Here is a 25,450-nt window from a genome sequence, read left to right as displayed (position 1 = left end):
TTCCATAGCCTAGACACATAACCCTTAACACATTACAGAAACTATCGCCAAGTGAGATTTAAACCCAAAGTGAGATTTTATAGTGAACCCTTACCATTTCACTCCAAAAAATACGTTGATCCACTAAAAAGTCATCAATTAGGATGCATTTATTGAATTGTTCAAAGGACATTTTTGGCATTCACTAATCGAGATGATTTGTCTTTTATAAACAACGTTATAGTGAGAAGAGATCAAGACGAAATCCAGACATTCGATTCTCTTAACTTAAATCCCGAACCCAAGACTGTTCCTTATTTTTATTTTTTTATGGAGTTCGTAGCTAATTTTAAGTTTTATTTCTTGAAATTGACTGTTTTAAAATCCGTCCTTATTCGGGTAAAAATGAGGTGGAGAATCTAAGATTTTCATTAAGTCTTATCAGACTCCTAAGTGGAACCTCTATAAACCAATTTATTGACCACTAAAAACCTGGTAGCACAAATATTCACACAAATAATCAATTTTCCAACAATCTTATATGATTAAGCGCATTATACGATTATACCCGAAAAGCTGATGAGCAATGGCAAGAGCTATAGTGATTTTGTCGGTTCCACGTGGACCATAGAATAGCATATAAGGGTATTTCAATAACCAAAAACACCCAAAATTTATCAAGAAATGAAAAATTAATTATAGGGTATTTATAAATTAAGTAACAACAAAATTCAGCAACAAAAATAAAAACTGAATTTGAACAAAAAAAAAGAGTTTAAATTACATTGGTGGTTTCAAGAGTGTTGGTAAGAAATCGAATGACTTCATCTTGGTGTACAACGTCCTTCTTGTTTCGGCAGACTGAAATTAATTTGCAGAAATAAGAATTCGGAATTTAATTGATATCAAAAAAAAGTGAGAAGAAGTTAAGAGAAAATGGTGGAAAAGTTGGGGAAAGTTAACTATTTTATCACATGATCTATTGAAGGTATTTACGGTAGAGAGGAATGAAGATAGTAGAAAGAAAAGAGAGTAAAAAAAAAGAAGAGGTATTAATGGTTGTGAGGGACTTTGGGAAAAGGAGGAAAGAAGCTAAGTTGGATTGAAGGGGTAGAGGAATATCAATAACAGAGGATATTGATATCACTTTCTTTATAAAAATAATTAAGTAGCAAGGGAAATTGCGAAACAACACTATTCCTTACAAACTGTAACACATGTTCTGGCTTTTGAAGGGTTATAGATAAATGAGGAGAGAGAAGAGGAGGAAAGTTTATTTATTTTTTTGTAATAATTTAAGGTCATAGTAGTTACGTGGGGAGGGGAGTGTAGAATGCTAAAGCTCGGCCCAACTCGACCCGATTTATTATCACCTTTACTACAAACTACTCCATGAAAGATCAATAATCTTCAAATCGTGTGAGTGTGTTTGTTTTAATTTGCCAAATAAACTCAAACAATCACCCTTAATAAGAGATTTAAGCTTAGCTCACTATTATCACACATGAAAAATCATTAATGTTTCTGTAATTTGATTTCAAGAATTCATTTTCTTGTCCAAAGAAAACACATCAGGACCTTAAACCCAATTCTTCATAAATGTGAATAGGTTGCTACAAGTTTATAAAAAATCAAAGTTGTTATTTCCTCAAACAAAAAATAAAATAAAATAAATCAAAGTTATTATAGGGCCCTTTATTTTCTTTTGATCATTGAGAAGATGAGTGTCGTTTCTGTTGAATTTTCGGTGGTAAGCAATAAATTTTTGCATGTTATGAAATATTGTGTGGATGGCCATCATATTCCTTTTAAGTTGGCAACTTATGGGGAGAATAATTGAATTAAGTTGGCAAAATTATAAAATTATAATTAGATTATTCTTCTAATGATACTTTGTAAAGTTACATGCCAACTTTTGTATCAAGATATGTTGCACATACATAAATTGATTTTTATACCGTTATGACTCATCCAGAGGCATAGAGAGATAAATTTTGGTCATAGTGATAATGATATTATGTGCATACATTAAGATAGATCTTGCCAATTTTTCTTTGAATCACTACACCTGAAGTGTAGATTGTATGATCTGTTCCAATATAAATATGTGATATAAGGTAAGACATTGCGGTTGATACTTTTAAAGTATACTAGGGTGGCTAACGCGCGCATGCGCGCTTCGTAGTTAGCCATGACCAGGAAGTTCTTTCGATTTGGCATTATGCTATAACTTTATTAGTTGTTAGTAGTGTTAAAAAAATATCCTTAGGGGTATAAATGCCCACACACTTTTCAAGAGTTAAAAAAAATTGGAAATTTTGCAAAAAACAACCTTTTATAAGTAAGTTTTTGCAAGAAACCACCTTATAAATATTTTTTTTGCGATGACATACCTTAATCAAAATTTTTTTTGCAATGACATACCTTTGGCCGGAAAAGAGGGTTTGACCCTATTTTTCGGCGTTGACCTGACCACGTGCAAGGCATGTGACCTCTTAAACCTCTCTCCAACTACGTCACCCACCAGAACGCCATCAAAACTGCCTTACCCACCCCACCACCAGATCTTGACATTCACCTCTTACCCACCCCACCCCATAACCACCAAAAACCCACATCGACGCTATCGTAACCTCGTAAACCACCATCTTCAACCTTAGCTACCTTAGAGAGAATCAGAGAAGGGGAAGGTGGTGGCAAGGAGAAGATAGCATCGGCGTTACCCACCTCCTTCAACCTTAGAGAGAAGGGGAGGTGGTGGCAAGGAGAAGGCAGCGGCGTCGTCAAAGAGAAGAGGGTGGCGACCGAAAATTTGGGTAAATTTAGAGGAGAGAGTGCCTGTGGTTTCGGTTATGGTGGGGTGGGGTGGGTAAGGCAGTTACGGTGGCGTTCTGGTGGGTGGAGTAGTTGGAGAGTGGTTTTAAGCGGTCACGTAAAGGTATGTCATTGCAAAAAAAAAAAAAAAAAAAAAGAATATAAGGTGGTTTCTTGCAAAAAAATTCTTTAAAAGGTGGTTTTTTGAAAAATTTCCAAAAAAATAAAATTAATGAAGGAAAATATTAAATAAACATTTTAGGGGCATAATCGTCTCTACACTATTCATAAAAAGTATGGTCATACTTTTAAAAGGGGTAAATATGTAAATAAACATTTTTAGAGACATAATCGTCTCAACTCTATTCATAAGAGTTTACTCATACTTTTTAAAAGGTAGGGATAATAATAGTATATTAATATCATAGTGTGGGAGATACCCCATATAGGTGGTATAGATATCTAAACTGTACTATAATAGATGGCCTATGATATGAAAATAAGTTACAATGGTACCGATTGGAGATGTATTCAGATATCATTGTCAAACAAATGCGAATCATATCTTCCTGAATTTTATAATACTTGTATCCTATGGAACCGACGAATGCTATGCACATGTATGATAGAATGGACTAGTGAATAAGGGATATGAAATATATGTCCATTTTGATGTCGACGTAATGATAATGATCAAAAGTTTATCATGGACTAGAAGTCCAATGAAATATGGATTTTTAAACCCACACTATACAATTTCTTGCATTATTTTGAGTCTTATGTCCATGTGTATGCATGAGTCATAGGTTAATGGATTACTTATTGCATGTGCAGGAAGTTGTTAGATGCATTACTCATTGCATATTTTGTTTAATATCTTATCATGATTTTAATATCTCATATTGCATGCACTAGTTTCTATATAATAATTGTGGTATGTGTGAATGTTCGTCCAAAGTATAGTAAAACGTATTTACAACATTGATGGGAACTTACAAAGAGATAATTATATTCCAATGGGCTTACAGTTGTGATGAAATTATTGATGGCGCTCATTTAATTGCATGTTATGAATCATGTAAGGAGAGTTCCTGAAGAACTTATGTACGACTTATTTACCTAGCCCTACAAATTTTATATCTTGAATATTGCAATTAGATTATCAAACTCCTGAAAAGTCAATGTCACTACATCATTAATATCTCAACCTGAAGTTTGAGTATGTGAGATTCAATCAGTCTTTGTAGATAGCATTGAGATATCTTTCGACGAGAATAGTTTTCTCATGATCCAGAAGAATCATGAGTGATGTATGTGGGTAGTTATCTTATATCACTAAATCATGTAAAATTGGACAATTTTATCACATGTTGCCATAAATTATGATCTATTATTGATCATCAATTTCTACTAAATATGTCGATCGGCCTCCAAAAGAAAGCATAAGTGTAATGATTAAGGCAACTTCAGAGATTTTGAATGAGATGTGGACAAACACATGTATTATTATCATAAATATGGTGAAATTGAAGAAACCTCACTTGTTCACGTGATGATTTGAAGATTCAAGTTCAATTTGGAAGGAACAATTATCAAGAAATGGTGTTCTGCTATATGGGAGAAGTTACCCAACTTTATCGCGTTGGATTTATTGCACTAGAAGATTTGTGGCACGCTATATATTCATCAGGGGAAGAAAATACGCAATGCACTCTTTTTTCCTTGACCATGATTTTGTCCCACATTGGGTTTTCCTGGTAAGGTTTTTAATGAGGCAGCATCCCGAGCGTATTACAAAGAATGTTGTACTCTTTTTTCTTAATTAGGCTTTTATCCCACGGGGTTTTTCCAATTAAGCTTTCACGAGGCACGATCTTCAATAATGAACATCCAAGGGGGAGTGTTATGAAATATTGTGTGGATGCCCATTATAATCCTTGTATCATTCCGCAAAATTCTAGATCTAGGGTTGATATTCTTATCCAAACAAACCCTAATTATATTATATGTATATATACCCCCATCATATGTAATAAATATACACAAATTAATTCTCTCTCAATTTCTCATGTTTCTTCTTATTTCACAACATTGCATATGAATGAATATTTTTTATTTATTTATTTATTTATTTATTTTTATTTTTTTTTAACGTGAGAGAGAAAAAGAGGGGAAGAATATAATGAGGATGAAAGGGAAGAAGAAAGGGGATTCCATGTAGGCTTCAATTACCGCGTGAAGTTTTAATCATTATTATTATAAAATAGCCACGTAGGAATTTCACTTGTTATAATTCATCAATTTTCATCTGGGTCCATTTTAAGAAGATGGATACATACGAAAGGTAGTTTTATATTGAGGTGATTGAAAGTTTGGACCAATATGATGATAACATTATTGAAAATTTGGGTTTATTGCACAATTATTTTTCCAAATAAATATTGGATAAATGAGTTTAACTAAAGCCTGTAGGTAAATGGGTTAAATAAGTGGATGAGTTTATGAGAATGTGGTTACACTGTAGACACCTGATTGTGTCTCCCCAAAACTAAACCCAGTGATGAGTACCTTTCACGTCTTTGATTATCAAGTTAGGTGGAGAGTTGAAGAGTCTCGTGAATTTCCTAAGCGTTGATCAGATTTCTAACCTTTCTTTAAATGTTTTAAGCCAAAAATCATTCATTTCGTGTCTTTAACCCAAAACCATTCATTTTGTGTCCCTTAAATCATTCATTTCGTGTCATGTTAACATAAATGTCCAAACTAGTTTATTTTGGTCCATAATCTGGGTCCAATGATTGTGTATTTGGATGGGTTTTGAAAGAGCTTTCCAACGATATATTATAAACCCAAATCCGAGTTATAGCGAGGAAGTTATGGCCAAAATACTGAATTGGGCCTAAACCGAGCCTTACCTACGATCCAATGACAATGTGGAGGGTCCATTAACCTTAAACATCATTCCTAAAACCCTTAGGATTTATTATTAGCTTCTAAAATCTTCTGAAAGGTTCTAATTTATCCTGTTTTTGAAAAGATAAAATATATGAATTTTATATCGGATAAAACACTTGTTTTTCAATAAGTTTAATTCTGATAAAATAAGGATAAGTACGGATATTGGACTAACCCAATTTGATTGGAAGTCCGATTTCGTACGGATCTTATCTTTTGAAAAGCATCGCGCAGCGATGGAAATATCGCACAGCGATGCTAATATCGTGCAGCGATATAAGCATCACGCCGCAATGGAACCATCGTCACGCGATAAAAGACGTTTTACTCCGAGTCGGATTTTGATTTTTTTTTTTTGATTTTTTCCCTCGTTTTTTCCTATAAATAGGGGTGTTTTCCTCCATTTTCATTCACAAACAATCGTCACCTAATCCTTTCTATAAGCTTTAAGCTTCGCTCTCTTTCTTTCTTAGCCTAGCCTAAACACATCACACCATACGACCTTTGCGAGACTTATATACTCCAAGCCCTTCTCGTAGTTGCCTTCGACCTCGATGTAAAAGATTGATATTTCTGAGGGTTTGGTCCCTAATCTATATTTCAATTCTTATTTGATTTGTTTGGTTTGATTTTATAACTTTCTTGAAGTTACTAACGTGTGTATTGTTTTGATAGAAAGAGTTACGAGGCTTCAAAGTGAGTAGATCTACTATCTTAATTATTCTTTTGTTATAGAAATCATGCTTAGAATATTATTTTAATTCCTAGTATCATGTTAGGATGCTTTTATGCTTTCTAGTATCATGTTAGGGTGTTATTTTTATATTTCTAATATTATTATGATTTCTAGTATCATGTTAGGATGCTTAATTAATATTTCTAATATCATACTTTCTAGTATCATGTTTAGGCTAAAGCATTGATCTTTATTATTTAGTGACATGCTAGAGTTTGTTATTAATCCGTTTAGTATCATGCCTAGGATCTTGCTAATATTATTTTGGAGATATTGATATTATGATACATTGATATTATGATGATGATTTGTTGTGTCGATAATTATTATGTTGCTTTATTATTATTGCTTGATCACACCCTTTTCTGCAGGTTTAAAGAGAATTTGTACTTGAATCACGCCTAATAAGATAAATAATAATTTGATTTAGGCTTAATATGATTTTAATCCAAGTGATCACCAATAATAGATTAATTTGTGCATTAATAATCAACCAACGTAGATTAAACAGGTTTAGGGCTAACTTGTTGTATGTATGTTGATCGGAAAGCGCACTTGAATATCATAAGAATTAAGTAGAGGCCGATTTAGGACGGGTTCAATCTCTTTTAGGTTGGATTCGTACCATCATCCTTGAATATCCAGTCATGGTTTTGGACCATTATGGAGTTAGCGAACTCCGTGATTGTGAATGGGGTGTAACCTTCACACCCGTGAACGGTTTACAAGTTCCTAAAACTTATTGGCGACTCTTTTATCTCTAGCTTCCTTCTCTTTGGACGCCACCCTGCTTAAATGCATGATCACAGTGGGGCTCAAAGTTGATGTTTGAAATATTCCCTACACTGACCATCGACTCGATCATTTACATCATGCATGACCCTAAAAATATATTGTGTATGCATTCATTTTCATGTATAGAAATTAAAGATGACTAGTTAATTTAAGTAGTATTTATGAGTGCAAATCATCAAATTATATAGAGATTGATGCATCCCTATAAAAAAATGGTAGGAAAAATGAGATATTTATTTACATCGAGCTCCTACGTACATACACATTTAATTTAATTTCATGGGCATGCATTAAGATTTAAGAGAACACATGTAACAGAAAACAAATGAATTAATTAGGAGTACATCATGGATACAAATCAATAAAATATGAAGAAAGAGAAGTATTTTAATTAAAAAAAAAATGAGGTTGAAAAAATGAAGAAGAAGAAGAATGAGACACTAAAAAAAAATGGATAATGCCATTTAAATTTGAGCATAAAATCATAGAACAAGAAAAAAAAATATATTGTATATCCATTGAAAATAAGTTGGAAGATCATAAAGGCAGATTAATCTATGATCCAGCTTCCCATAATGAACTCTCTATTGACTTCGCATCCATTGGACTTAATTGACCTACAAAAAATGGAGGAAAAAAACCATTTTACTTTCATATGCAAACATATTATCAAATTACGTGCATAGCTCAAAATATCACAAAAATTTTGTCAATAAAAAGGGAAAAACAATAGCTTCTTAAGGAAAAAACTTACCTTCAATACACTACATTATATTATATCACATTTTCCTCTCAAGTCAAACTTATTTATATTATCAATAAAAGATGTATTTATTCAAAAAATTGTGCAAAAATTGTGTAAATTATATTTCGATGAATAGGAGAAGTTGTACTTGTTACCTTGAGTAATGAAAATCGCTAGGTTAAGAAGTAATTAATTGTATAAAATTATGTGGAAATGATGAAAAATGAATAAATATTAGAAAAATAAAATCAATATGTCTTAATAATCAAGTCATTAATTCTACTTTGTCGAAAAAAATATATGTTTATATAAGAAGTTGTTTAGTTAGCAAATTAGTATATTGTAGATTTGGAATCAATAAAGAACCCTTGATGGTACGGTGCTAGGTTGAAACTTAATTGATACCTAATAACATAGGCCAATTTTATTCAAGAATGAATACGATCCCCTCATTTTAATACATATAGTTGTAATATGAGCTAATTACACCTCTCCTTAATGGTTTCTAAGCTCTACATCTTTTGTGTTTGCAGTATGACATTAAAATCAATAAACTTGTCAACTAAATTTAGGATATGAGTTATTTATAAAATTTGTGAACCTAACACCCCTAAAATTTAAAATGCAATTAAATTCTAATTTAGATGAATATAATGAAAGAGTGCAACCCCTTGTTCCTAAAGAGTGTCTATCTTCCTAAAATACATGATTTATCATGTGTTTGACAAAGTTCCTGTTTCTAAATATTATTTTTGGTACATTGAGATAGAGAAAAAAAAAATATAATGTTATAGAATTTTTGGGGGCAGTTTTCATAAATTTGTCATCTAGAATAATCAAAGAGGTTTTAAATATTAGTTAAATTCAAGTTATTTTTAATATATTTGTTTTGAAATTTAAAACCATTGACCCCTTATTTGCTTAAACTTATTTTCTACTTTGACATTCTATTTTCATTTGTCTATTATTGGGTTAAAGTACATGAGAGCATTAAGTTAACTACGTAATGGCTTTTAGGCATCACCATGAGGTATTTTTTTTTAATGGTAACCAAATAGTGGTAATGATGTAAAATACGATAAATTTTCTTAGATCCTAGATTAGAAAAAAAAATGCCTGACTAAATATAACTAGTATAACACCCATGCGATGCACAGTTTATAAATCTCGATATAGAGTACTTATATTTTCCTTAACAAAACCTAATATAAAATGAGATTAATGAGTGACAATGAAATTTATGAATATATATATATATAATACTTGCTTAGTAGGATATTTGACTGAAATATACTGTAGCAATATTTATTGAAAAACATAAAGAAAATGAAAAACTAAAACAGGGACGCATGCCATCTTAGTATGTAGTTAGTGTATCCTATTTAGTACAATATATAGGTATAGATTGATAAGACGGTACAAAAAGTAAGAACAAATTTATTTGTAGGAAGTTTTTTTTTAACAGTGATATTTAAGGAGTGTTGATGATAATAAATTAATAATTTATCATGTGATAATAATGTTAGGTTTTCTTATATCTTAAATTTTAGTTATTAATCCATATTCAAAATACTAACTTTTGTAGAGGTAAAAATATTTTGTATGGATATTTATGAAAAATATATTGTTAAAAATATTTTGTATGGATATTTATGAAAAATATATTGTTATGAAGAATTCATTGATCAACCAGTAATTAAGTTAGGTCATTTATTCATCAACTTGTATATATATATATATATATATATATATATATATATATATATATATATATATATATATGTGTTTCTGTTTTGTTTTAATAACAAAAGTGTATGTACCATTTTCCCATTAGATAATATAGTGAGTGAGCCGAACAATGTTCCACGTTACTACTTTTCATAAATTATTTTTATTGAGGACTTTAGGCGTTAAGACATGATATATATTGCATGATATTTGAATACATTCTTGTAAATTTGGGACAAAAAATCATTACCATAAGGAGTTGAGGTAACAAACATATAATTCTTCCATGTTATTACTATAACTGTTGGAAGTATAACTAGCAGTTTAGTATAATACAAATATATAATTGTAAGACTTTATTGTCTTGTTTATTTTTAAAAAATTATAGAATGATGTAATATTGGGTTGGTGGTTAAGTTTTTGCTTTTCATTTCAAAAGTTATTTATTTGATACATTGTAATGACAATGTTTAATTTTTAAATTGAGGGATTTATAACATGAAAATAGCGCATTTGTATGAGAGGAGAGAGTCACGTAGCACGCAAATTTTATTTGGACCACTTTTTAATAAGTTAGTATAGATAACAGTCATAACACCTTAGAGAGTATAAAGTAAAATAAAAAAAATAAAATAAAGAAATAATATAGAAAGATTATGAAGAAGAGGACACATTTCACTTTAATAATATAATTTTAGTTTATTATATATATATATATATATATATATATATATATATATATATATATATATATATATATATATATATATATATATATGGGAAGGATCTCGTGAGAATACCTCCTATATGTGAGAAATCTTTCATATGTGAGAACACTCTCATGTTCAAATTTTTACTCGTGTGTTCTAAATTTTTACGCACGTGTTCTAAATTTTAAATGAGTTAATCAAATGTTCCAAATTATTACTCACAAGTTTTAAATCTTAAATTATTTGTTCCAAATTTCAACTTATATGTTCTAAATTGTAAGTTGTGTTCTAAGATTCTTAATCATATGTTCAAGATTTTAAATCATATGTTATAAATTATTACTTGTATGATCCAGACTTTTATTCACATGTTCTAAATTTACTCATATATGTTATAAATTTTAAATCAGGTGTTCTAAATTTTTACTCACATGTTCTAAATCTTAAGTCAGATGTTCTAATTTTTATTCATATGATTTGAATTTTCAATAATCATGTTTTCAAAATTTTACTCACACATTCTAAATTAGAAATAAGATGTTCTAAATTATTACTCACGTAGATGTTCTAAATTTTACTCATATGTTCAAAACTTCAAAATCATGTGTTCTAAATTTTTAATCATATGCTCTAAATTTTTACTCATATCTTCTAAATTTTTACTCACGTGTTCTAAATTTTAAATCAGTTCTCATGTAAGTATGATTTCTCACATATGGACCTTTTCTCATCGGATCCCTCCCCTTTATATATATATATATATATATATATATATATATGTATATATATATATATAATTAAATACATTTTATATATCTTTTATGATTGATTTTTAGTAGCAATTATAAATCTAGTAACTTTATTATTGTTGGACAAATTTCAAAATTAATTCTTATAAATATCTTTATGAAAATAACAATTAATTTCAACCATTTTTTTTTTATAGAATATATATATGTAGAAAGTAGCAATCTTCATTTATTGTAAGGTATGTAAATTTAATGCAATTCGTTATTTTATATATAAGATTGAGTAGCCCAACACTAATAAGTTTTTTTAGCCTACCAAGAGTATAATGCATGATCATATATAATAAATTAATAATATCTCGTGATGATTGATCAATATCTTATGAAAATAAATTATTTATATAATTGACCAATATCTTACGATAATCAATTATTTATTTAATTATTTTCTTACGTCTCAAAACGTGTCAACCTTGATATAATCTACTATGTGATGCCAATCTTACTCATCTAATGTTATAACTATTGAACACAGTGTTACTAAGCTTATATTAGCTCACTAGTTGTTATTCACCTGGAAGGTAGTAATGCTGACCATGGTTAAACCCATTCAGTAAGTGTTGTTGTTGAGGAACAACCGAACCAACATTAACATCCATGTCCTGCCTTAGGTTCTCTGCTCCATGCAAATCATCTTGAGATCCACAATTACCATATATACTTGAACCGATAACTGGTCCACATTGGGCTCGGATACAATCGACTAATCCAACATTTTCATGGATTCCCCCATTATAATTCACCTTGTTAATACCAGCTGACCCATTAGTATTTACACTCCACCCAATCAACCCATTTTCTGTTTTGTACACTGATCCATTAGTGTGCCCATTTTGGGCCACAAATTGACCTGTTTGGTGATGGACTTGTGCATGGGCTTGATTTTGATAAGACTTGAGTTCATCATAAATTTTGCGATATTCACCATATGGACCAAAAACTGGGTCCTTTTGGCGACACAAGGCCTCCCAAACAAGAGAATCCGCCGCCCGTTTACGGTCTTCGTCATTATGCAAATTCCTCACCATTTTTTGGACATTGCTAACACCAAATACCTTGTGAACTGCTTGGAATTCTCGAACTTTTTCAGCTGGAAAAAATGGAGCTAATATGCACTTATCAGTGCATCTTTTCCTTTGGTGTTTACATGCTGCACATGCTTGGTGTGTGCCAGAAATTCCATTTGTCCTATGCATCGTTTTAATAAAGAAAAGGAAGATAAAAATTAAATTATATCTGTTTTAATCTAAATTAGTAAGTTTCAAGAACAAAAAGAATATGATATATATGATTAATTATACTGTGATTCTTTGTAAAAGAAGAGAAAGAACATTGATTAGGATGGCCAAAGGAAAGAAATTCTAGTATAGTCTATGTTTTGTTTATATATTAAGAGTCTCAAGTAATTTAAGAAAGAATTGTACTTATATTCAAATTAAAAATAAGACAATGACAAGAAAACATCATTAGAAGTTGATGAACTATGCCATATTTTGAGCACGAAAAGATGGTTTACTGTTAAAAAACAACCAAGAGCTTATGATAGTTTAATCTAGGATGTGTAGGTTGATCACAAGAAGATTAAGGTTGGAATTTAGTATTTTATAAGCCAGAGCAAATGAGAAAATTGATTACGAAAATTATGGCGGTGATAATATAGAGTTATTTAGATGATAAATAATTAACTTATATACTTCTACTTATATCATTAGCCAATATCTTACCAACATTGTTGCTTCTAACAATTTCATATGTCATAATAAATTGATATTACCGCCAGTATGAATGATAATACATTATTCTTTCAAATTCTAACAACCATCTAACATGAAATATGTTGGTTATGTATATATAATGAAAAGTTATGAATTCTATAAGTTTAGTCTTCCAAAATTATTTTGTATGAACTAAAATTTTCTCATTGCTCAAGGAGACACACCAAATTGTTGAAAAACAACAAAATCAAACAATGCCTATGTGAGAATAATTATAAAAAATAAATCGTTATTTAATTGATTGTCAAAAATAACAAAATCAAACAATTTATATTTAGAAAAATCAAAAAATTCCTAATTGAGAATGATTAGAAAATATAAATAAAAAATGAAAAATAAAATTTAGGCAAATTAATAACTTAGATTTATGTTGATAATTAATTGTAAATAGAGATCATTCCAAAATTAAAAATTAACAAAAAGGCTTGTTTATTTTCGATTTCTCTTTTCTATTTTATATACTTATATACTCCGTATAATTTTGTCATTTTCAATTTCATGAGTATCTTACTAAGCTTGACTAATTTTTTTTTTATTTTTTTTTATTCTATAAATTATATCATATAATTTTGAATTAAAAATCTAAAAACTATAGTTATGCTGCTCAGACTTTTAGTCTTTTTTGAAGTCATGCCCTTAGTTTTATTTTAACAATAAATTGAGATAATTCTTGTTAATAGATCCTAAAAAACAAATAAAATGTTCATTTCTCAATTTAACTTTTTCAAACACATCCATATTTATAACACAAAAATTCTAAATTCATACTCAGAAATGGAGACAACAAAGACACCATTTCTTCACTTCCTCTGCTTCTGCTGCTGTTGTTTCTTCTTCTTCGTACCTTCTACTTCATCTGTTGTTCTTCGCGGAATTCATCCCCTTGGTACTTTCCCTATCAAAACCCACAAAATCATACATACCCTTCTTACTAATTTGAAATGTCATACATAATTTCAAGTCATTCCTTTTGAAAATTGCAGATATCAATTACTTTGATATAGATGTGATTAACTGCAAAGACGGTTCGAGTTCTTTCACCAAAGATCGTCTTAACGACGACTTTTGCGACTGCGTTGACGGCACCGATGAGCCCGGTATTCCCTCTTAACCCATTTATGTAGTCTAAGTTTGGTGGCAACTATAGTTTATGAGATTGTGTTGGGTTGATGACACCATTATTGACTTTATTGTTGTGGTCTATATTATGGTTTTTTTTTTTTTTTTTTTTTTTTTTTTTTTTTTTTTGTAGGTGTAATTTTGAGCTGGAAACTTCTTTTATTGATGCTGGTTTTATAAAATTCGATTAGTCTGAACTAATTTGCGGTACGAAAATGGGTATGAGCATGTTTTGGGTATACTTCTATTGTGGTGATCAGATTGCAATTTGTATTTTTATTTGAAGGGTATTTTGTTTTATGATTTTGGGTTAAATTAATTGTGTATTGTCATTTTTTCAATAAGAGTATTCTGTTGGTTATTGTTGCTTGTCGACTGATTAGTAGATTAGTGATGGATTTCGAATGTGTAGAAACGGACATGCTTTGGGGTGAGTGTAGGAAGCAATTGGATTGCTATTTATTTACATTTTTGAGAAATTGTTCGTTAAGACTTTCCCTAAGAAGTGGAGCAATTGCTCGAGCTTTGAAATTATCAGAAGTGTTGAAAGGTTTTTGAAGATTTGAAACAAAATGACTCGATTTGGTTTTGGCATCTTGTATTTTGAAGAGTTAAGAGTTAATGCTAGTGTAGCTTCTGAAAAGCTGGGCAATAGCAGTCTCTTGTTCATTAAATCTATTATGACGTTTACTAAGGGATATACTTCCTCCGATCCAAATTAATTGACAAATTTTGACTTTTGACTATTCTTAGACTCTGCTTCATCTACTCCATAGGTTTTGTGATTTATAGATAAGAAAAATAATCATGATCTCTTTATAGATACCTCTCAATGTGTATTTTCAAAATATAAACTATTCTAAATTTTGCTTATTGATTCAAAGATACCTTAGAAATTATAATTGTTGAATTTATGCATCGACAAACTGATAAAGCAAATGTGTTAACTAATTTGGAACGGAGGAAGTATGTATTAGGGTGGTGGTTGTTAGTTGCTTAGTTCTTCGGATTTGTAGCACAGGGTCTGTCTTTTGTTGTCGATCTCTGGCCGTTTGGGTGTAGGCATTTATGCTATTTTTTAACTCTTTACAGTTGGACGTTCATCACAGGGTGCTGGACTGCAATCCTTTGTCATTTCAGGAAGTGCTCTTTCACGAGTTTTTTTCAATGCATAGTTATACACTTTTATATGGTTAAAAGTGCAGTGAAGATAGTTGCTTACTTTCTTGGGCTGTAATTATGATTTAATTAGTTTTTAGTTTTATATTTCCTTGGGATACTTCATTAATCTTCAATCATCTGGGAGTATCCTGATATTGCCACTTTCAATATAATCTCAATAATCAAATTTAAATATTAATTGTCGATCAATGCTAGATTTCTAACTGCCTAAAAACAGAATGACAATCCATCCTAATTGTTTTGTAGTAGTCTTCACTCTTAAGCTCTTAATTGGTTTATATATATATTGCTTCTTCCACTCTCAAGAGTTATGCCATTGCCTGTAATTAATTGGATAATTCAGTTATTGCACATAACATAAGGTACCATGTAAGGCAGAGTGCATGAGTCACAAGACTCACAACACATTTTAGGTTAGGAGAAATGTGGAAGTTAGGCTGATTTGAATTAAAGTTATTATATTGTGATAGGAGTTCCATCAAATGATGTTTCTAGTTTCTTGGATGGTTGATTAATTTTGTTACCTGACATGATTTCTTCCTACAAGGAAAATCGAGATCCTTTTTCTAGAATATGCAGGAAATCAATGTAGCCACCCCCCCACCCCCCCCCCCCCCCCCCCCCCCACCACACACACACATCATACACACATTACCAGAAGGAATTGAGGAGCTTTATAATCACAAAGTGAAAATAATCTGCTTTTGTTACAGGCGTATTTTGTAGATTAGATAAGGATTACAGCATACAGCATACAGTATTGTGCTAGGCACCATTATGATAAATAGGCAAGTTGTAAAGAGAGATTCTTAAATGTATTAATTGAACTTTAATGAGGGAGTTTCATTCCTCTCGAATGAGTGGTTAGTCTGTCTTGGTTTACACACCCCGAATATATTAATGCAGTTATATTGCTTACTGTAATTTTCTCTTTATTGTTCTGTCCTTGCATTTTAACTCTGATTTTGAGCAGAATGTTTGTCCAATCATTCAAGGTAGAACCTCTGCAGGGTGTTTCTGAATAATCTCAATTTTTTGGTATAATTATTTCATTTACTCACTGTGAAGAAACTGTAACTAGCGAGCAATAACCTTTGCTTCTTGTACTATATGAGTTCCATTTCAAAAGGCTTGATAATTGTACCGCATTCAATACCCCGCCCTCCCTATGCTGTATGAAGTTATAAACTTCTAGTTCCTTCTGAGGTTTCACATATGGAAATAACCTTCACTCCTCAACCTCCTGAGATTGAAGGGGGTTGAGTAGGAATGCATAGTCTGCATATCATTGTGTAGCTGTAAATACCATTTCTACATCTCTATTTACCTCCTATAACTTTTAATTTCATCAATCTTTTTTTTTTTCCTTCCCTCTGTAGGTACATCAGCATGTCCTGGGGGTAAGTTCTATTGTAGGAATGTTGGAAGTCAGCCACACTTCCTGTTTTCATCTCGTGTCAATGACCATATTTGTGGTAAGAAAAAGGGCAATTATTAATGTAGTGTTCTATCCTATCCATTTGCATTGGCGTAAGTTATACACTCGTATTCAGTTTGGAACTCTTTAGCCTGTACTACCTACATCATATTACATATTTTATCCATCTTTAGGAACTTTTAACTTTTAGTTTTTCTTGTGCAGATTGCTGTGATGGGAGTGATGAATATGATGGTGTCATTCTTTGCCCCAATACATGTATCATGGGAGGCAGTATTGTATATAAGACTGAATTACACCAGACTTCAAATGTTATACTGGGAAAAGAAAGCAAACCTCATGGCGGATTGGACATGATTCAGAACCTAAAAGGTTTTACTAATCAAGAAAGGCCCTGTTATTTGCACTTTATGATATAGTTTTCTCCTTGGTTTGTCATTTTTTTTTTATTGATGCAGATTTGAAGGTGTTGGCAATCCTGCAATTAATCATCCTTGTTTTCTGGGCCATTTGGCTCTACTATCGTCGTTCTAAAGCTAGAAAACGGAGATCTCATGTATGATCAGGCATTACCTTACTAGGTTTGTGGTCAAAAGTACTACCTAATCAAGTGCTTGTGTCATCTCATGCCATCATACTCTATACTCATACCAATTCATGATGTTGGTAGCTTTAGTTGAACACAGCTTTGGTTTTTGTACATGAACCTGGAACATGCCAAGAGATTACTTTCCTTCAGAAAAAAGCTTAGCTTGAGACAGAGGATGACATGACAAAGCCAACTCAGTGTAATGCTTGGTCTAATATGATGTGAAAGTTAAACAAAGACGTGACAAGCAGCTTGAAGACCTCTGTAGTACATTTAGCATGTAAGCTTGCAGGATATTGTTCTGCTCTGCGTTTGCTACTAACCATGAGTTTATTACCTAATGCGTTGTACCTTTTCTTTTATAAAGGCATTTCATGGGTTTAGCTCGCATTTTTTTTTTTTATGTATTTAGGATAAATATTCAGACAGTATGCATAACAAAGAAAGAGAGAGCTGTGTGATATTTTTTGTTTTTTTTTGTATTTTTCCGTAATCTTTAACTATTGTTGGTTTGCTAATCATTGACATTGTTAGTTGTTGCTTAATGCTTGCATTTTTATGTATTTGGGACAAATTTTCAGACAATAATATATGTATAACAAATGAAGAGAGTTGCGTGACGTATATTTTTTTTTACAAGATGGAACATACTTCTATACTGGTCTATTGGTTAGGTACGAAATATGTTGCAGAAGAAATAATGGAAAAGGTAATTAGGAGACTGTTTTTTCACAAAATGTAATTAGGATAATGTTTGAGAAATGCTAAAATATTTAACTTATGCAAAACAAACCCAAATGCTACCTCAGCTACGCTAATGTAAAGTTTTTGTGAGACAGTAATCACCCCATAAAATCTGTTCAAGGATAAGTGTTGTAAATCTTGTAATACACATTAAATGAATAAATGACCCGATTAAGTTAGTACCGTCAAATACCACCAGTCCACCACCCAGGTACCTCATGCTCGATTTGATGTATCATTTTGTGATATTAAAAATGTAATGCAATTACTGTTCATTTAGGCTATATCAATTCTTGTTTTTAATGAAAGAGGACAAAACAGAGATTAATATCCTAAATCTCTCTACTTTTGATCTCTTTGAAATCCTTAGTATTAAAGCAAAAATAAGGTTGTTGCTAGAATTTAGAATTAGATATAATGAATTAATGATGAGCTATTGGAAGAGACCCAAAGTTCAGAAATCAGAAAATTCTACTAATACCAGAAGTCCAGAACAAATACTTCTATAAAAGGTATATGTCGTTATTACCCTTCGTTTCTGGTTATTTTGACATTGATCTTCTTCTGCTCTACTGTCTTACTGCTAATACTGCCACATTTTCTCTGTCTCTTCTGCAATTTTTTGTAGAAAAAGAAAATGGAATTTTTATTTTTATTATTTGCTGTGAATTTATTATCTTGATTTAGAATAAAATTACCCATTTCTGTGTGTGTGTTTTTTTTTAATTTTTTGATTTTTATGTATTCTAAATTCAAAGAAAAAAAAATAAACACTTAGTAATTGCAAACAATGATTTTTGTATTGTAATTTAATGCTTATTCTAACTTTTCTTTGTTTTGTAGGTGATCTTTTTTATATGCTTCAAAACATTATCATCGTGCTTGCGTATCAGGTGTGGGATCTGCTTTGTATATTCTTAAATATCCTTAATCAATCTTGCCTACAAGGTGTTCGACAATATGCCTAAACGACCAAACTACCAGAATTTGTCACTTTTGAGTTTGATTTATTAACAATAACATTCAGCTTTTTAATCTTCTTGTTAATTAGTTTATATTAGGAATATGGCTCTCCTATCATCCAGAATTACCAGAATTCATCAGCAATTTTGTGGCCCTTTCCTCAGATTTTCATCCTTATATTCAGGAATATCCCATAAACCAGTTGAAGAATCAATAAAAATAGCAATTTCAAACAAAACATATGAACAAATCCCTGATATCTTAAAAACCTCAGAAGAATCCTGCAAGAAATATAACCCCTTTTCATTTCTTTCCTCATTCACATTGATTCATAGAACCAAAGTAGTTGATGAAATGTTACAGTCTTTCATATCTTTTAAACCTCATTCATGCCTTAAAACTACATATCACTATCTGTTAAGTTATATCCTTCAGAGCTCTCACCCTTTTCCGCTTGCTCTTGCGACCCTCCAACGTACGCTTCGTTCCGGGTGTACCCCTGTACCTCAGACTTACCTTTCTCTGTCTTCTGCTTGGATGTATCACCAACAGCAATTTGAGTCAGTGCCCAGCATTCTTCTAGCTATGAAATCAATTGGGTATCGCCCCGATTGTGGAACTTGTAACTTCATCATTAAGTCTCTTTGTGCTGTTGATCAGTTGGAAGAGGCTATAGAGGTGCTTAGGGGAATGATTGAGGTAGCATGTATTCCTGATGCTGAGAGTTACTGTACTATTATAGCTGCATTATGTGGAATCCGGAAGACGGACAAGGCATTGGCATTAATGAAGGAAATGGTAGGAAAATTAAACTTATCACCAAGGCAAGGAATATTGGTGAGGTTAGTGGCTGCATTACGTGCTAACAAGGAGATATGGAGAGCGGCTGAGGTGATTGAATTCCTAGTAAAGAAGGGGTTCCATGTTGGGTTTGAGAGCTTCGAGCTTCTGCTTGAGGGTTGCTTGGAGTGTAATGAGTTCATTTTAGCAGGAAAGATGGCAATGCTGATGACTGAGAAAGGTTACATACCATACATTAAGGTCAGGCAAAAGGTGGTTGAAGGATTGGCTGGAGTTGATGAGTGGAAGCTCGCTTGTGCAGTTAGGCACAGATTTTCAGAATTGAACTCATAACTTTATCTGATGAATGTGAAGAAAGGGCTACGAGGGGTAATAAAGAATAGTCTGTGCTGCATCAATTTTGTTCAGGTGCTCTGTTCTGTATGCATACTTCATGCAAAGTAAATTATTTGAATGGAAGCGAAGCCATCATCAACTTGTAGTTACCTACTTATACAAGAGTACTTAATGCTAGATGTCTTCTCAATCCATTTAGGAGTCTTGCAGCTGACAAATTTCTATAAAAGGAATTTTGCTAACAATATTGTAATGTTCTTTTATACTGATTAATTCTTTATAAAGAAGATTAGATTTATATTTTGGTGAGAAAAATTTCTGCGTTAGTTTTCTGATTAAATGTATCATATCTTATCGCTTCAAAAGTTTTTCTTTGCTTTTAAGTGATTACTCTGCTAGGCCCAGCCTCTGAAAACAAAGCTCATTATGTTTTTCTTTTCAATATGCCCTACCTTCCGTAATTTCAATTCTTAGGAAATTATTTGCACTGTTTTTCGTATTGCACATCTTTGACTGTTCCTATGTAAAAACACATTAATAATTTTATGATTTTTCATGCCTCTATAACAGAAAACTGCCTGTACTCTATGTTCTTGATGATTGATGGAGTTTTCAACTGTAGATCTCTAAGGTCCATTTACATAACAATTTTAACATCTGCTTCATTCCAGAAAGTATTATAGGCTATGAGTAGTTTGTATGTCATGCTTGTTGATTCCAACCATGTACTACTGTATATCTTGGATGATTTCTGAGACCAGACTGTTTTGGCTGATATTGAGCAACGTTATTCATACTGTTAATGGCCTGGTGTGTTACATACCAAAAAGCTTGTCATGAACAGCATTGAATCATTCTTTCTGCTGTCGAACAAAGTGTACTTCATTGCTTTATATGCCTTGTTACAGAGATAGTTGCAAGTATTTTACAGAACAAATTTTGTAGCTAGCTAAAATAAGGGATATTTGAAGTCTCAAATTTTCAATCTGTCTTTGTTGCAGGACATGTGCTAATACTAATATACCATCTATTAAATTCTCTTCTGGTAAGCGGTAAGGTCCTATACCAACTTTCCAACTTTTATGATAGTATGATAAAGGATATAACTTACATTTACTTGGTTAATTGCTTTAAAAGTGTCTACTTTGGAAACATATCGAAGAGATTAAATTGGATAACTGGCTTGCATTGCTATGCCGCATAGACCTGATTTTCTTGATGAACCACGTTTCATCCTTATAAATCCTTGTTCCCCCCAATGAGTACCCCACGAATTCTTCACTATCCAGTACTTGTTTCCCTTTTCTTCTCCATAACCAACAGCAGTTACGCCATGATTAAGACTTGTCCCACAGAAGCCGTCAAATATACCACTGTCATAGAGCTGAAATTCATAGCCACCAGCGTCAATAGCAACAGATACAGGCTGATTGGCAACTATGGCTTGTAGGGTCTCTTCATCATCTACAGGTACCGTCCTATAACCTTCTATTTTTACAGCATGGTGCTTTTCTTTTTGTTCATTACATTTGCCATCCCTTCCTGTGTAAGGGTACTCTGTTTCAATGGCTACACCACCATTTCTTTTTATATAATCAAAGGCTGCTTCCATGAACCCTCCTCTGCAGCCTAAATTTTCTCCACGGTCACAATCTACTAGTTCTTGCTCCGACAATGAAACCAACTTCCCGGTTTTTATTTTGTGGAGTCCTTCGACTGCTGCAATTGCAGAAAAAGCCCAGCAGCTTCCTGTGAAAGCCAAAGTTATGATCAATATAGTATATATGTATTCTAGCAGACATCTCACATGGCATTAAATAAAAAAAGGCTTCTCGCTTCCTTTTGTTTTTAACTTGAAAAATTGTGTTACCTTTTCACTTATAATTCTATATAAATTTGTATCCCAATTTAAACTTGTTACTCGGTAATTATTAATTTATAAAACTGATTTTCATTTAGTTGCTTTTTGCATGGAGCTTCCAACCTCATTGAAATATAGTTGCAGTCTTGCAGATAAAAAAAATCATTTTTTTCTAGAGTTGTGTTTGAGGTATCGAAACTAAAATGTTTATTTTTTATTTTATTTTATATATTTTGAAGGAAGAACAAGTTTTAGCACTCTCTCAAGTGGGAACAAGTTGAGAAAATACCACATGCGCCCTGGTCCTTAACATGAGTAACTGCATGCTTGTCTCTCCAGTCAATCTCTGTTGGCAAACTACGGCGGTCAGTTTTATTGATTGGGGCTGGATTCCTTTCTGGTGTTATGTTTGTCAACCGACCTGTGAAAAGGGAATTGAACTCCTCATTTGTCATATCTGCGAAGCTGTTATCAGTGAGCTTGAAGGTGAGGTTCTGAGAGTTAATATATTCAACAAACTGAAGATTGGACTGGTAAATTCCAAAGCGTAGCTCCCATTCGTCTTTGTCCTTGTATTGTTTTCCATGAGATTGCATCCAATTCCTGTACCTCTTCTCCATTATGCGCGGGTCATACTCATAACTTGGTGGTTCTACTTCTCCAGAATCTGCATAAGAAGATACCCACAAAGTGCAGGCAACAAGGATAACAAAAGCGGTCTTGCAGGCAGCGGTAAAGGCCATCGTCTTATTTACTTCCAACTGAAATTTGTATTTGGAGATGAGTTTATAGAAGAAAGATATTGTTCAGCAACATATGCTTGAACTCTCTGAGTTCCGTTTTAAGTTGTGTTTATTTTTTCTTTCATGTATTCTGCATTTACAACTTCTATTAAGGCAAGTATTCTTGCAAACTATGTTTGTGTGACCCCCTAAACTTTCCTTGTACGTCTTTAATGTGCCACACCTTGTCAAATAAATCAATAATTCATTTCTTGACATTTTCTATTATAACCTAAGGATATCAAATCACCATGTTTATAGTTCAAGATCAATCAAGATATCTTCAACAATTATCTGTTAGTTTTTTTAGAGCAATTGTTAAGCCTATAGGACTATGAGAGTGTCTTAAAGCTCTCAATTAATTTATTTATTTTGGGCCCAGATGAACCACAAGAGCAATACAAAGTATAAATGTAGGTGAGAGATTTAAACCTGTGACATGTTATATACAGACCCTCAATCTTAACCATTAAGCCAAGACCTCAAGTCTTATAAGTTACGCAATATAATTGTTACCATAATCAAGTTTATTAATTGTAGGTAAGTAGTAAGACTTAACCAAACAATTACTGAGGTTGCAATATCATAAAAACCTATCAATTTGTAATCAAAGACTCATCAAACCAACATTTGCCATTCATAGTATATCCCTTGATTCCCAAACAAACCCTAGAAAGAAATTACATAATCACGAAATATATAATTACAACAAAATCAAATAAAGAATATAAAAGAAAAAAGTTTTAGAAAAAAAATTGTCACCAAATTGGTAAACCCACAATTTATTGTTTTGATGATTGATTAATTGATCCAATTGAAGTAACGAGGATTTAAGATAGAGGATGAAGGAATAAGATCAAGTCTCTAAGAAAATGGAACATAGGAGATGGTAGAATAGGCTCAACATCAATGCTTTTACACACAGCTTCACCCTCATTAATAAGCTAAGCTTGTTAGTGAAAGAATATTCAACCAAAAGATCTAAAACTAATGATTTCTCACTCACAGACTCTACAACCAATGATTCTTCCTTCTTCACTGCACCTTTTATGTCCAACATTTTCTCATCTTGACCCCTATAAGCAGCCAAAATAACCTTCCTCTAATGAACTACCATTCTTAATAAATCCATCATCATTGTCATCATAAATAGGCTCCATGTTACAATAAGGTGATACAGGTTAATTTTGCAGATCAACTTAAGGGGAAGGGTACATTAATTGCAAATTAGTAAGAAATTTTAATGCTTAAAGAATGTAGCACAAACTAATTAAAGACAAGAAATCTTACATCATCTAACTACATAGAGCACAAGATCAAGGCCATTACCAATTAATAGCAGTTAAATAGGTTTGCCTTGGGAAATCACTCATGCCCAACAATAGTTTAGAATAAAAGAAAAAAAAATAATAAAAAAATAAAAAAAAGAATAATTATCTAAGTCATGTTCTGTAATCCTTAAAAAAATGTTATTCTAATTTGTGCTTTGTATTAGATTTAATTTTGCCTTAAATTATCGAGTCAACTTTTTGATAATTAATTGATTGTAATGATATTTCCACAAAGTATATTAAAATATAGTACTTCATACAACTTAAATGGAGAGTTTAAATTTCTAGGATCAGTAGCTATATCTACCAAAATCACCATTTGCTAACAGTTATTTCTAACACAAATAAACAAACATGGTACAAGAGAGACTAATAACAAGCCTAACAAACCATGTTAGGCTGTTTGCCTTAAGGGGCTCTTTTGAATCCATCTAGCCATTATATCGATCTCCTTTTCCCTTTGATTCTTTAACCATGTTGGATCTTCTGGTTTTGTGCCATCATAATCCAAAAGTGAGACCCTTTGGACAAAAACAGAGCAAACTAAATAAATAAATGACCAGATAGAATAAACTCTTATTCTAATACTTTTATATTCAAAACAAAACACACCTTGTTCTGTATTTATTGTCATTAATGTATCTGAGATGTCTTCCAATAACATATTGGCTTAATCCACACAAAAAAAATTATGAGTCAAACAAACAAAGATCGAATACATATTAATCTACTCGTACTTCATATATGATAATTATTGGTATTAAATTTACCCGAAAGGACTGAATGAATATATCCATAAGCCCATTTTAGAAAATAATATTACTTGCAAAGTCCTTAAGTGATAATTGCATGTCTTATGATTAATTCAATTGAAACATGTTAGATAGTTGTAATTGTTCTATCTAAGATCAATATCAAAACAGATCACAAAATTACTTTGCCGCCATAGAAAGTTGATATCCAACGTAAACGTGTACCAACACTGTAAGTTTGAATGCAATAGTCGATATGATTTGTCATGTTGTAAGGTTCTGGTGGAAACATCGTATCGTTTCAACAACCTTGGCGCAAGACTAACTTGAAACAAATCTATTAATCAAATAAACAAGCAACATTGATTTAAACATATAGTGCATTTATTAAGTACGATTTATGTTTGATCAATTCTAAAATATAATTTAGTTACCTGCTAGGTCCATGATATGGTTGCATTTGGTTTCAGACCACGCACACATACGAGTTTCGATGCATCGTTTGT

General features: G+C 31.8%; 4 protein-coding genes across 4 annotated transcripts; 2 read left to right on the top strand and 2 right to left on the bottom strand.

Annotated features, from left to right (window-relative positions):
• Positions 1-7,564: 7,564 nt before the first annotated feature.
• LOC110699889 (LOB domain-containing protein 2-like) lies at positions 7,565-12,625 on the bottom strand. Its single transcript, XM_021877394.1, has 2 exons — positions 11,786-12,625; positions 7,565-7,896 (listed from the first exon to the last, which is right to left on the bottom strand). Exons 1-2 carry the CDS (start codon positions 12,465-12,467, stop codon positions 7,835-7,837), a joined length of 744 nt encoding a protein of 247 aa, XP_021733086.1. The 5' UTR covers positions 12,468-12,625; the 3' UTR covers positions 7,565-7,834.
• A 1,110-nt stretch (positions 12,626-13,735) lies between these two features.
• On the top strand, positions 13,736-17,837 carry LOC110699737. The gene is made up of 5 exons (XM_021877262.1): positions 13,736-13,932; positions 14,030-14,143; positions 16,727-16,822; positions 16,990-17,157; positions 17,244-17,837. Exons 1-5 carry the CDS (start codon positions 13,746-13,748, stop codon positions 17,345-17,347), a joined length of 669 nt encoding a protein of 222 aa, XP_021732954.1. The 5' UTR covers positions 13,736-13,745; the 3' UTR covers positions 17,348-17,837.
• A 230-nt stretch (positions 17,838-18,067) lies between these two features.
• LOC110699736 (pentatricopeptide repeat-containing protein At1g06270-like) lies at positions 18,068-20,994 on the top strand. Its single transcript, XM_021877260.1, has 2 exons — positions 18,068-18,630; positions 18,962-20,994. The coding sequence occupies exon 2, from the start codon at positions 19,184-19,186 to the stop codon at positions 20,213-20,215; it is 1,032 nt and encodes a 343-aa protein (XP_021732952.1). The 5' UTR covers positions 18,068-18,630; positions 18,962-19,183; the 3' UTR covers positions 20,216-20,994.
• An 89-nt stretch (positions 20,995-21,083) lies between these two features.
• Positions 21,084-23,007, bottom strand: LOC110699735 (zingipain-1-like). Its single transcript, XM_021877259.1, has 2 exons — positions 22,369-23,007; positions 21,084-21,967 (listed from the first exon to the last, which is right to left on the bottom strand). The coding sequence occupies exons 1-2, from the start codon at positions 22,820-22,822 to the stop codon at positions 21,384-21,386; spliced, it is 1,038 nt and encodes a 345-aa protein (XP_021732951.1). The 5' UTR covers positions 22,823-23,007; the 3' UTR covers positions 21,084-21,383.
• Positions 23,008-25,450: the final 2,443 nt, after the last annotated feature.

Source organism: Chenopodium quinoa, unplaced genomic scaffold (assembly GCF_001683475.1).
Source record: "Chenopodium quinoa cultivar QQ74 unplaced genomic scaffold, ASM168347v1, whole genome shotgun sequence".
Classification (NCBI taxonomy): Eukaryota; Viridiplantae; Streptophyta; class Magnoliopsida; order Caryophyllales; family Amaranthaceae; genus Chenopodium; species Chenopodium quinoa.
The sequence above is the reverse complement of the archived record's forward strand: the minus strand, read 5'-3'. Positions and strand labels throughout refer to the sequence as shown.

Bases quoted from the DNA above. Each gene is read 5' to 3' on its own strand.
- LOC110699889 (XM_021877394.1), bottom strand. From the start codon at position 12,467: ATGCATAGGACAAATGGAATTTCTGGCACACACCAAGCATGTGCAGCA. The intron at 7,897-11,785 runs GTGAATAACAAC...CATTTTTTGTAG, and splicing joins TCAGCATTACTACCTTCCAG to GTCAATTAAGTCCAATGGAT.
- LOC110699737 (XM_021877262.1), top strand. From the start codon at position 13,746: ATGTTCATTTCTCAATTTAACTTTTTCAAACACATCCATATTTATAAC. The intron at 14,144-16,726 runs GTATTCCCTCTT...TTCCCTCTGTAG, and splicing joins TGACGGCACCGATGAGCCCG to GTACATCAGCATGTCCTGGG. The intron at 17,158-17,243 runs GTTTTACTAATC...TTATTGATGCAG, and splicing joins CATGATTCAGAACCTAAAAG to ATTTGAAGGTGTTGGCAATC.
- LOC110699736 (XM_021877260.1), top strand. From the start codon at position 19,184: ATGGCTCTCCTATCATCCAGAATTACCAGAATTCATCAGCAATTTTGT.
- LOC110699735 (XM_021877259.1), bottom strand. From the start codon at position 22,822: ATGGCCTTTACCGCTGCCTGCAAGACCGCTTTTGTTATCCTTGTTGCC. The intron at 21,968-22,368 runs GTATTTTCTCAA...TGGCTTTCACAG, and splicing joins TAAGGACCAGGGCGCATGTG to GAAGCTGCTGGGCTTTTTCT.